Source organism: Alexandromys fortis, unplaced genomic scaffold (assembly GCF_014885135.2).
Source record: "Alexandromys fortis isolate MF-2015 unplaced genomic scaffold, M_Fortis_MF-2015_v1.1 scaffold_34, whole genome shotgun sequence".
NCBI classification, from domain to species: domain Eukaryota; kingdom Metazoa; phylum Chordata; class Mammalia; order Rodentia; family Cricetidae; genus Alexandromys; species Alexandromys fortis.
In genome coordinates, this window is record NW_026067933.1 from 3427373 (window position 1) to 3441051 (window position 13679).

At 37.6% G+C, this 13679-nt stretch overlaps 1 protein-coding gene across 2 annotated transcripts in view; it reads right to left on the reverse strand.

The window, feature by feature from the left end:
• Ptprz1 (protein tyrosine phosphatase receptor type Z1) overlaps nt 1-13679 on the reverse strand; it is a 179145-nt gene that overhangs the window by 22580 nt on the left and 142886 nt on the right. The window contains exons 14-18 of one of the 2 annotated variants that reach the window (XM_050145942.1): nt 12375-12466; nt 6291-6376; nt 3821-3841; nt 3529-3625; nt 275-357 (exon numbers count right to left, since the gene is read on the reverse strand). In XM_050145942.1, coding sequence (XP_050001899.1) covers nt 275-357; nt 3529-3625; nt 3821-3841; nt 6291-6376; nt 12375-12466 — 379 coding nt within the window. The remainder of the gene's footprint in view (nt 1-274; nt 358-3528; nt 3626-3820; nt 3842-6290; nt 6377-12374; nt 12467-13679) is intronic. The other variant, XM_050145943.1, reaches the window with a different exon arrangement.

A 13679-nucleotide genomic window follows, 5' to 3' on the forward strand; every position in this document is an offset into this window, starting at 1 on the left:
GTCTGAGTAGCAGGAGCAAATGAGCAGTCTCTGCCAACATTCCCTCTCTTAGAAAATAACAGAACAGTATTAGTTAACCCTAAAACCTATAGCCATAAGTTCTTAAAATTTATTCAGTTTTTTTTGTAATTTCATTATATCAGATAACATTTATTATATAATGATATACACACACACACGTGTGCGCGTGCACACACATATACACATAATTGTGGCACAAGAAAATTCAGGGATTTACAAAATTTCCATAAAATTTTAAGTCAAATATGCTTACATCAACATAATTGGCATTGATGTAGTCAGTCAGCTTTCCATCTTTTTCAGCAAGTTGTGCAAGCTTAACCCTGCTATGATCATCTGGAACAACAATAACAACAAAGAATATATTTCACTAAAGCACAGACTTCTCTTCATAATAAAGATCTTCTATATTTGCACATAATTTTTTTGTAAAATTAAATTCAAGAGAAAATAATATGCTATCATAATTCTGGGTCATACTGATTTGACAAACATAACCAAGACAAATGGAAAAGGATCTCAGATTTAAGAGTTTCTCATGTAGTGAGGCTAGAATACACAGAAAGCGACATTCAGTTGCCAAGAGGTAGGTACTAGTACCAAGAGAAATGTAAAGTAGACCCTATATTGTTGTGAAGAAGTGATTTTCAACTTGTGGGTCACGGTCCCCATTGGGTCACATAGCATATATTTACATTATGATTCATAACAGTAGCAAAATTACAGTTACGAAGTAGCAATGAAATAATTTTATCTTGGGAGGGTCACCACCACAAGAGAAACCTTATTGAAGGATCACAGCATTAGGAAGGTTGAGAACTACTGGCATAAGGCAATAACTGAAGTTTTCAGAGAAGCTGAAATCTGGCGTTGGTATCTTAGATAGATTTTTAAAATGGTCTAGGGGTTAGGAATTATAGTATAATTAATAAAAACCCAGAGACAGATATCGGGGTTTAACCTGAAGACCAGAAAAACAAAGCAGCCAGCCACGGGTTCTTTCCTCTACCTTAGTCCGAAAATAGTGATCCTGTTTCTAGAAATCCTAAGAATGAGACTGAGCCTGAGAACTGTCTCCTCTCATCTTATGTTCCTCTGTAGTGCTGGGATTAAAGGTGTGTGTCACCACCACCTGGTCTGTAAGGCTGACCGGGGTGGCTGTTTTCCTCTCTGATCTTCAGGCAAGCTTTATTTATTACAATACAAATGAAATGTCACTGCAGGGGATAGTGGTGTGCCCCTTGAGAGAAGAGGGATGGGAGTGTCTCAAAGAGTGAAGACCAGCAGCGGATACGGAACAGAGAGTTGGAAGAGGAAGAGACAGCAGGGAGGGAAGCTGAGGGACCCTTGGGAGTTTCTGGGAAGAGCTTGCTTGAAACAAGGACAAGGAAGTAAACACTGATCAAACAGTAGCAGTTCTCTTAAGACACCTGACACTGAGGCTTCCCTCACAATAGCAGACTACATGTGTACACACACATGTACAGAGAGTTGTGGCTCCTGAAAAACGGGTCTGGACGCCAGGCTGACCTGTTTCTATATTCTGAGCCTAACACATTTTTTAAAACTGTTTTTTTTTTTTTTCATTTCTAAAATAGAGCTGTTAGTACCCGTTTTTGCAGGGTTATTTAGGTGGGAAATAAGATCGTACTGTTTTCAGTGCTAAGGAAATAGCAGGTGTTTAACACATGTCAATTTCTGTTCCTTCTTAATGTAACCAGGATAACTGTCTCAGGGGAAGAAGCAAACCCATAGTAGATCCTTGTGCTAAAAAGTAAATACTTGTTTGAAAGGAAGGAAGTATCTATGCAAACTGCTGAAGAGAACATGATACTTAAATGGAGGAATATGAAGTTTTAGAGGCTGGACTAGAGCCAGAATTTAAGTGACCTTGTAGCAATGCATATGGTTAGGAAACCATCCAACCATCATAGGAGAAAAGTTTGGAGTTTTTACATTTTTCTCCTTAGAGGGAAGAATGAACAGGAAACCAGATTTCAAGATGTGGAGGAAGTACCCTGCAGGCTACCAAAAGAGAAATACACACACACCAACCCAGTCACAAAACCTTTGATCAACAATGCTGTCCTCTCTTTCAAAATATGCTATGGTAACGGTGGCACAAAGCTGGCAGAAGTAGTGAGTCAAAGTCTGGGTTGACCTAGGGCTAATCCATGAGATGGCACCTATACCAGACACTGCTTCGATGACCAAAACCAGAGACTAGATAGCCCAGAGACCTACAGCAAAAACAAATATTACTGGTCTTAGAAAAAAAAAAGTAGTGAGAAAATGACTTTTAATGACATTCTGCTATACTAACAAACTAATGTTCTACTCAGCCATCGTCAGAGAAACTTCTTCCTGCATCAGATGGGAACAAATACAGAGACCCCCAACCCGCCTAGGGGTTAGACATTACACACACAGGAAAATGAGAGAGACCTTGGAACATTCAGCTCTAAATGGGATGTTTCCATCAACCCCCCCCCCCCCACTTCAGAGCTCCAGGAATTCCATGGAAGAAAAGGCAGGAAGAGTCTAAGAGCCAGAGGGGATGGAGGACACCAGGAGACCAAGTCCCTCTGGATGAACTAAACAAAGCTCGTCTGAACTCACAACTGAAGGAGTAAGCACAGAGCTTTCAGAGATTGGCATCAGGTCCTCTGAGTGTATAGTATAGCATTCAGTTTAGTGTTTTTATGGGATTCCCAAGTATGAGTGAGTGCGTTTTTACTCTTGTGCCTTCTCTTGGGCTCTTTTCCTTCGGTTGGTTTTCCTTGTCCAACTTCGAGGTGATGGATTTTGCTTTATCTTACTCTATTTTATCTGGTCATGTTTTGTTGTTACCTCTTAGAAGCCTGTTCTTTTCTAATGAGAGACAGAGAGAAGATCCGGATGGGAGGGAAGGTGGGAGGAACAAGATCCATAACAAGAATGAAGAAAGATGGGACTAGAAGGAAGACAGAAATAAAACCACATCGAGGATGGAAGCACCAAAGTGGCTTCAGGATGAGGAAAAGGGCAGATAAGAAAAGATGGGAGGGAGGAATGAAAGGAGTATCTCTAGCAGATCCACCACAGAACCCAGGAAGAATTCCAAGAAAGGATGAAAGCAAGTGAAGGTAGGAGCGGATAAAGGAAGTCACGAGAAGCTCAGCAGGTTAGCAGGATCCACTAGAAACGAGTGGATACTAAGAAGGAGGATGACTCTGGACTATAAACAATGGCTGAAACCTTAGTGAGAGAGATTCAGTCTATGGGGGTGAGGAAAGGACTAGATAAAAAGAGAAGTCCCTCTGTAGAAAGTAAACCCATGCCACTGACAGCAGCATGTGTGTCCTTAGTTTAACGCCGATATTAGCATGCTACAGAAACTTCCCTCCCTGATCACACAGGCCTTGAAACAACCCCAATAAGGTCCACTGACAGATGATATGAGGACATCGTCAGCCAACAGGACAGCACGGATGATGCTTGAGTCAGCGGAGTAAAGAGCGTACTTACAGGCTACAATATTGACGTATCTGTTCTTGTGCTTGTTGTCTGGGTGATTGGAGCTGTCTGCTGTAATACCTAAGTCAACAGTACAGCTCTGCACTTCCTGGAAAAAAAAATGGCATGCGTAGCATTGTAACATAAACTCTTTTAAAACAAGTGCCTTTAAATATATATGGGAGACAAAACAAATAAAATAGTCTAACAAAAAAAATGTATACATATATATAGATACATATACATATTTATATGTTACAACTACTTCTTGGCTAAAAGAAAATGCAGTGAAATAATGCCTTACCTGGTAAAACTCTTTCAGTGTCTAATGAGGAAATGAATGCCAAAAAAGTAAAGAAACCAAATTCCACAGCACACGACAAATGAGAAAAGAAAGTGTTCATATTAGGTTTACAATGGAAAACTATGGTCATGCAATAAATACATTTGTCAACATACTAACACAACAGAATGTTTCAAACAGTTGCATGCAAATCAAAACACCTAATATTTTGGAACCTTGATTATGTAAATGAAAAACAGCATGTATACATGGGGATGCGGGTGTAATATGATGAATATTTAAAATGCAAATAAGAACCACATATTCCATGACCCATTCTGTCATAGTGATTGGATTTGCTAATGTACAAATATAATTCGAATTGACCTCAATAGCACTATTTGAAACTCTGAATTAGTGATATATTTTTTTGAGTTATTTTATGGAATAAATAGCTTCTTGTTAGGTGGTTTAGAGCAGATTTAGGGTTGTCAAAATGTTAAATACTCCTAGAAGAGTTTTAATCATAGACATTGTCATATTGAGATAAAATTTAAAAATCATTACTTTAGTAGGTCAATTAAAAACAATATCTATGGATACAGAGAAAGTTCCAGTAACTTTCTATTAAAATGGATTAAAGATTTTTCCAGAATTGTTTCCTATCTAAACATATCGGTTTAGAATTTATAAATATATAGCTCTGGGATAAATAAAATGAAAGTCTTCTAATTTCTGAGAAAGTGTAGACCAAATATGAATCTAGCCCCAGCAAATGCTCCAACCCCTCTATAAAAAGCACTTACACCCTCTTTGGCAAGACTCTGAATGACTAAAAACAATCTAATATAAGAACCACTTAAAAGTTTTAGCATTATTAGTTATTCAGCTAATAATTAGTTATTCAGTTATTAAGTTAGTTACACATTTTCTTAAATCAGACTGAGTGAAAAGCAATGGGATTAAGAGGAATATTTGAGTAGAGATATGGTTATTATATTAATTTAATTATTACAGGCTGTTTAAATAATTTCAGGGTGGCTTGACTAGTGTCAATCAATGACTAGCCTCGAGACAGACGCTGTCACCAACTTTAACTATAAATCATTTATTTTTTGCTTAGGATTTGCTTTTGTATATCTGGAAAGTCAGAGTCATCTTTCGTCCATTTTTCCCCGATGAATTATAGCGCTAATTCATGGTAGCCTGGTGGTTTCTGCCAGTTAAGGGAGCAGGTGACTTTAACACGACAGTTACCATGAAAGCAATCCTGTACTCCAGTAACCTCTAGCTTATAGTAAGGAAGCAATTTGGTGCTGTGAACATGAGACGCTGTACTATACAACATTTTACTTCTATTCCTTTGAAAACTTTCTAATATGTTGCCTTTCCCTTCCGTAGCTATCTTGATTGACAGCACTCCTGGGAAGTCTTGTTGGGTGTAAGAAGTTGTTGGGGATGTACAGAATAGATGGAAGGAGAAGGAAAACTATGATCAGGGCCAGAGCGCCATACCTTTAAAGAGAAAGAGTTCTAGGGTGTGCTGAGGGGTGAGGAAGAGATACAAAGGCAATATAGAGTATGTTGCTTCCTAGCTGGGGTGACGGGGTGACCGCGGGGAGGGGAACTGACAACTGCTTACTTGATGTGAAGGTTAATGGAAGGGATATGAGATTTCAAATCACAAACTTGGGTTTGAATCACAGCTTTGCTGTTTATCAGTTGTTAATTAATTTCTATGAAGTTTGATCACATCAATTGTATGATTCCATATAATAAAATACAACTCCTGGAGCTGAACGAACGTTGACTATGAAGCCCCCTGGTTAGTGACCTGTGACCCTCAGAAACGGCGAACCTGGGACTCCTGCCTCCTTATTTTGAGAAGTATGCTTATGAGATAGGTCGGTGGACTTACACTTGCAGTAAGTTTCTCCACGTCCTCTAAGAGTATTTAACAAGGTCATTAGAAATTTTCTCAAGGATTAAAAGTGCAAATGATTTTAGAATTACATATTTTCTTGGAAAGTGGTTGTGATTTTATTTTGCATAATTCAAGTTTTTAAGTGCTTCTGAGTTTGTGTTGGTGTAGCATAGATGTCATATGTACAGTTAAGGATTTGTATTCGGTTTTGCTAAGAATCCTCAAGTTTAGTGGTTCAGTATTCTTTATGTAATTTTGAAAATGAAAATGAATCACTGTTACTAATTTAGGTATTAAGAAAAGAATGTTAGCTGTCTGTACTTAATGGAAAAGGGGTCACACTTAAGTTTGCTCCTTCTCCTAGCCCACACTTGATTTTTAAAACAGAAAGCCGATTTTCTAAGTTTTAGTAACTAAAACATACTTCCTAAGCACATATACAATTTTTCATATTCTTCCTAGAACTAAAAATGATTTCAATGTCTTTACATCATGAAGTAGCTTCCTGGTGAAACTTTGAAATGTACTGTATTTGATATTATTAAAAGAGACATATTTAAATCATACCTCAAATTCCTCAGTGAACCCATTACTTGCATGTAAGTCTGCAACATGTTTTGGAAAGTGTTTTATTGGAATCGCTCCAATATCATCTAAGTGAATAAAAAAAACAAACATATTAGAAAGGATAATAGCAGAACTTACTGTTTCTTCTGTTTATAAGGAGTCATCTAAAACAACTTCACAACTCAACCACGAGAATCCTAACTAAAATGCAAGGTGCAATGACCAACTTTAGATATATTTGTTATAGAATTGAATTTGATTATACGTTTCTTTTCCTTATATACTCTAAATAAAAACTAATTTCTTTTCGATGTTAATTCACAAATAACACAAAAACCATACTTCTTATCAACGCATTCATCTTGTTTTGGAAATTTTCGTTTAATATGAGTAAAGATGGCATGTAAATTCTGGCAAAAAGATTTGTAGAAGTAATATATTATTTGACTTATTTATTTTTATTTATGGTCTCAATAAAAATATAAAAATGTATTAAAAATAAAAAAGTTGGCCTTAAGTTGGTTATATTGTATCTGAATTTGCCATTGTTCTGTCTGTGTCCCTGGGGTTGAAGTACTGTAGCTCAACCCTCAGCTATATTTTAAATCTATTATGGTACAATTACAGTTGTATAACGTTACATAGTTCAATACTTTATAATCAACAATTACATGTTTATACTTGAAAATATTTCTTCCTTCCCTCTAGATGTAACAAAAAGCTTCTAAATGAGGAGTATTCGTTAATGATAATGTGACTGATGATTTAAAAAAAATATTTGGAAATTTAATCTGTAAAGTTTCAGGAATTTTAACTCGAAAATATGACAGGTAAACAAAGTCATGGATTTGTGAACCTATTTGTGAAGGAGCCAAATTATTTTAACTAGCCCAATATTTTCTTTTTCTTTTCTGGGAAAGATTTTCTGAGATTAAACATAGTAGTTCACAGTATACATGTTTTTTTCTCTAACAAGGGAACATCAAACATATTTCACTAGAAATAGTTATTTACATTAACAGATGTTCAATATTTAGGCCTTCTAAAAATTTTAAGCTTCAGTTACTAGGAATTTCTTGATTAAAAAAAATGAAAATCCATCTGTTCTTCCTCTTAGATGAGTGGACCTGAATACTAACATGGAATTAGGCAGTGAAGCTTGAGAAGCACCTAGGTGTCATTTCTCCTTCACACCTAGAGAAAGATCTTGCAAGAAGCATGTATAATTAGGTAAGAAAACAAATGATTTGTCAGACCGAAATCATTAGTTCCTATAAATGTTCTTCAGACCCAAGTGCCCAGGTCCTCCATGCCCAGCCAGCCCAGCACTCCGGGCACACCCAAGTATTTTGGTCTGCAAATGAGACTAGGATATTTTCTTTTTCTGATTTCACGTGAAGAGTAAATGCCCCGGTGATCAAGAGTGAATGTTTTGGACCTAAATGAGATGAGTTGCCTCTGGCTACAGCTCTTCTGACATTCACAGGGCACAGCTTGGGTATTCTTTGACAAGTGCTAGATTTTGACTTACTGTGTCTTATTGATGATAACCTACTGTTTGGATCTCTGGTTAACACCAGAGCTAACCTGAATGGCCATGATAATGGAGTATGCAGAAGAGATGTTTGGAAGTGAAGGAAATCATAATTCCATAGACAACTGAGAGCTTTCAGTATCAAAATGCTGAAAGTGTTAAAGAATTAGTGCTGCACTGAAGTAAATTTGGTCTTAACATCAGCTAGAAGAACAGAAGGCAATTCCTATATATAGAAAGAACAAATTATAATAATGCATATTCTAGATAACTCAGAGATCCACCTGGCTCTGGCTCCTGAGTGCTAGGATTAAAGGCATGTACCACTGCTATCTGGCTTGGAAGTGTAAGATGAAATAAATCCTTTCCTTTTTGCCATGGTGTTTCATTACTACAAGAGAAACCCCAACTGAAAAAGAAATTGGTACCAGTTTCATGAGATTGCTGTGATAGATGTGACAATGTTTTGTGGAGGCTTTGGACTAGAAAAGCTATTGAGTGTTCAGAGCTTAATGAAGTATCATGGGAACTTGGATGGTCATGCTTAGCGCGTTGTCTACAATAGAGGCCTTGCCTACGAAAGCTCAGAGGGAAATTTGAGAGTCCCTTAAAGAATGTTTAATTCTAAGTATAATACGTGTAAATAAAAAATGTGCAGCCATCTAAAAAAATTTAAAACCCTGACAGTAAAGCCTGTCAGGTTCTTCTTCTTTTTAAAATTAAAGTCTTATGAACTAAAGAAACATAATTATGAAAATAGTACTAGAGAGAATTACTAGTTTAGTATTCTACTTATATGCATCCTTGGTAGATCCTGAAGGTTTGGAATGAATTTGACAAAACAATGCAAAATTCAGTTCAGGTTTCCCAGAAGGTAACAGAAGTCTGCAAGAGTCCAGTGTATCAGCAAGGAAGTCAAAATTGTCTCCAAAACAACACTTCCTGAAGTCATAGGACCTCAGCTTTTTCCTACATTGAAGCAGTTATGTTAACGAGCTTCCCATAGCCCATATATATTTAAAAAGAGAATCTGGATAGGGGGAGTTTCTAGGCCCCTGTACCCTACGAGGTTTAATTTTTAAAAATTTTTATCCAGCTTTTCAAAAGTAAACACATACATGGTATTTATTTCTCTGGATTATAAAAGCAGACACTGCAGGCTTCTTGGTGCAGAAAGTGCACTACATCAGGATGAGTTGTGGTGGCTGAGGTCTAGAGATGATCAGCTGCTGAGAGACTGACATAGGAGGAAGGTCTCAGAACCAGCAGACTGCCTGAAACCTCCCTAGGGCTCAGGTCTTGGCATCTGAATTTTCTTTTCTTTAACGCTGCTCACCTGCTTGACCTTGATGCACCTAAGTAACCCTAAGACAATAGAAATTTGCTTCTAAAAGCTTCATTATTCTCATGCTTGATGGCGTAGAACTCTCTTGAACATTGGGAATATGGAAATGATCCATGTTAGATGGCTATCAACATGCTGATGAAGCCAATGACAAGGTTTTCATTTTGTTTGTTTGTTTGTTTATTTATTTTGATGGCCAGACCAAGAGTGGGCTCATACCTCTGAAAAGTTTCTTGGTGATCAAGATCAAATGTATGGAAAATTTTAAAGGCAAAAGTCACAAAGACCATGATTTACATCAAGGTTCGATGAGGCCAGAGTAACCTTGACATGTTCTTTCCTGACAGCTTATAGTAATCATTTTAGACATAACATGCCAATCATGTTTTACTTATATCTTTTCTAGTTGTTTTAGTTTACTTTAATTATTCTGGTTAATACAGCTGATTCATAGTTGAGTCCGTGGAAATCTCAAATGTGTTGCCGAGGCTGACATGACCATTGTGGGGAGAACGATAGGAGGGAGAGAACTGTTTAAGCAACACAAAATGGAGTAAGAACAGGATAGCATTGCCTTAGTCATTGCAATATGAATTAAGTTGAATTATACATGTGTAAAAGCCATGCTAAATTTTGAAGACTTAATGTAAAAATATGTCTAATACTTTTGTATTAATTATAAGTTGACATGCTAACACTTTGAATATACTTGTTCAAATAAAAATACATTATTTAAAAAAAAAGAATCTGTGGTTCTGGTCATCTCAGTCTGAAACACTGGCTGTGATTATTGAGAGATTGGTATCACTAAGGCAAAAATCTTCTGGGAAGTTTTCTTGGGTCAGCAGGCAGATGTTGTAGTTCAGAATGGCCTAGACTGTATCTCTACTGGCATTCCAACTTGGTCATATGTAAGAGTTTCCTAGGTGCTACTGGTTTTGAAGAAATGAAGGAACGATGAAAAGAATTTGAAGCTTGGCACTGTGAGGGGCCCGGTGAAGGTGTAGCCTCAGTTACACTGAAATTTTAAGGACTGAAACAGTCATGAAGAGAAACTGGGGCTTGGAACCACATGGCAGGGTCAGAGTTCCTGAAGAGAGCCCAGGTGAGGCTACCAGCCAAGGTGTAAAACAGCTGTAGCAGAGACCCCAGCACTTTGAAGACACCGTTACTATGAGATGACCTCCAAGGAGAGCGCGTGGTATGGAGCAGAGCCAGCCTGAGCTTTCAAGACAAGTTGCATGTGCTGTGAATGGCAGATCCAGAGAAGTGAAGCTGCCTAGATCCTTTGGAGCCCAGAACATGAGTCCCAGAAATCTAACACTGAGCTTTGTACTGTTAGACTGGTTTTACCTTGATCTGATTCTGTGTCCTGACTCTTTTCCTTTCTTAAATAAGAACGTAACTCTTACTTTTTACTTTCCCGGAGTCCACAGTTAAAAGACTTTGGGATTTTAGAGCTATTTTGGATATTTTACAGATGCTTTGGACTTTTCAATTTCAAAGAGTGGTATGGAATAATCTGTAGGCTGTAAATATGTATTACTCTCATCGGTTAATAAAGAGCTGGCTGGCCTATAGCTGGGCAGGAGAGCCAGACTAGGAGGATGCTGGAAAGTAGGGCAGAGTCTGAGGAGCCAGACACTGTGAGACACAGAGTGAGCAGAATGCAAAGTATATAATAAGGTAAATGAGCCTCAGGGAAGCACATAGATCACTAGAAATGGGTTAATTTAACCTATAAGAGTTAGCTAAGGATAAGCCCAAGCTCTGTGTAGTTATTTGGGAATTGGCTGGCAGGATGAAAAACTTTCCTACAAAAGAGAGACTGAACTTTTAAAGTGTTTTTTGAGTTTTTAAAGATCGTAGAACTTTTAAAAGTTGAAATGTTTAATATTATCATTAATATATAATATATATTATATATATTAATATGAACATGACATCTTAGAGACAACAAGAAATGTTATGGTTTGATAGCTGCATGTTTGTATGTCAAAATGAAAATTGGGCAGTTGACTTGGTTAGTTTTATGGTATTTTGATTCAAACTAGAGTAACTTAGGAATGGGCCTCTAGATTGAGAAAAAATTCCTCTCTAAGATTGGTCAAGTCTGTGGGTCATTTTCTTGACTAATGACTGAAGTGGGCAGGTCCAGCCCACTGTGGGTAGGGCCAACTTTGTGTTAGTGGGTCTGAGTTGTAAAAGAAAGCAGACTGAGTGAGACATGAGGAGCAAGCCTGTAAGTGATGCTGTTCTGTGACCTCTGGTTCAGGACTTGCCTTCACATCCCTGCCTTGAGGTATCGCCCTGACTTTCTTCAGTGATAGAGTATGACCTGACTGAGCATTGTAAAATGAAATAAACCCTCTCCTTCCCAAGTTGCTTATAGTCATGGTATTTTGTCACAGCAATAGACACCCTAACTACTATAGGAACTAAATTTTGGCCTTATTTATGTTCTTTTTCTCCTTTCCACATTTATCCACATTTATTAATTTGAGTTAATCTGATCATTTCTGCTTAGGTCTCCTCTACACTAATGGAAATGAGGGAAAGCATCATTGTGCTGGATAGTTTTTTGTCTACTTGACACGATGAGTCATCTGGGAGCAGAGAATTTCAACTGAGAAATTGCCTCCATCAGATTCTCCTTTGGGCATGTCTATGGGGCATTTTCTAAACTATCCATTCATCTGAAAGAACCTACCCCATTATGGGCAGTATAACCCCTAGGGAGATGGTCCTGGGTTATAAGAAAAAGCAAAATGAACAAGCCATGGAGAGCAAGTCAGTAAGTGGCATTCTTCCATGTTCTTTGTTTGAATTCCTGCCTCCAGGTTACTGAGTTGGGTAATGTACTGACTTCCCTCTGCAATGAAGTGTAAATTGCAAGCTAAAATACCACCTCAACTTGTTTTCTGTCATGGTTTTTAATCCCAACAATGGAAACCCAACTAGGATCATTATTTTCAACTAATATTAATGACTAATAACGTTTTCTACATATTATACCAGAATAATTATAAATCATTTTGATATATAATCTATTTGAAATTAAAGACTGGGGACATGGCACAAGATATAACATATATTTTAGTAACATTTAAACATTTGCAAACTATTCTAACAAAGGCAAAGCTTCCCACATCATTCTTTCTTTCAGTATAATTCAGTTACTCATCATCACGCTCTAAGTCATTACCTGAAATTGGAAAGATGGGTGTTGGTGGTGTAGATATTACTCGAGGGGATGTATTGTCTTCTAAATAAAAATGTGCAGTCTGGAAGCATTTTCTGGAATGAAAGAATGAACATATAAGAGAATGACATGTAAGCTTCTTAAAAGTTATGATGTAAGTTTCTAGATTACAAGGAAATGGATACATGACCAGAAGAATAACTATTGGATCTACGTCTGTTTTCATAAAGCAGAAATACTAGAGAATTTTCATGTTATCTGAGTTAATCTCACTTTTACCCACACCAGATGCAAAAGAGTGAGCAGATACCGGACAAGGCAAAAGCAAAGGTAGCATTTGAAGGGGCAATGGGTACCAAATGGTAGTTTGCAGATGGAGGAAACATCAATGTCTTAGGTACTCTCTCCTATATTGGCATATACCCAGGGGTCTTGCCAACTTGACAGGACACGGGCTGAAAGCAAAGTAAGTCCCTACAGAACATTCATTAAACCCTGTCCTCTGGAGCATATTCAGCTGGTAGAAAAGGCAATGTCTGTGTAGAAATGAGATTCCACAATGGTACCATTTTGAGGAAAAAAGAAGGCAGCCTCTACTGTACAATAATGCGGCAGTGATGAAACTTAAGTGAGGATAATGAGCACAGAAGCAAAACCAGAGGTGGTTTTATTTCTGACAGATGCTAGTCTTGCTGATGAGCATTTGGAGGATGAATATATTTAGAACCAATGACAATTGTGACCTGCAATGTCACCTGCATCTATATTCATTCAGATAATAAGAGGAACATCTGGTGAGAGCACACCACAAAGTACCGATCAGAGCAGAGATGCAACTGCTGCGCTCCAATAAAGCAAGCCTTCCCTTCGTTTGAGAAATTTAGGTAATTAAAACTGCTAACGACTCCTTTTATATTATTTAACGTATTCACTAATGGTTGATTTTCAACAGAAATATCTCTCTACAGAAAATGTTAATCTTACTTTTCATTTTAAAGCTTCGAGCTACATGTTATGTATCCTAATGAGCTTTAACATGACATTTGTTCTTATTCAGTGGCCTCCTAAATCTCAGGATTTTCCCAGTAAATTGGTTCTCTGGATACAGTTTGTGCATGGCCTCCCACGGCCATTAGAATCATACTGTTATCTTAGCAAGGTCGGTAGGGCCCTAGCTTCCATCAATCTTTTGTCCCTGCACAGCCAACGACCCCTTCACTCAGCAGGCTTCAGTTTTTCCTGCTCTCTTTTTCTCTCTGGAAACCCACTTGTACCACGTTAGCATCTTGTGTGTGGCCCTTCCTCTGG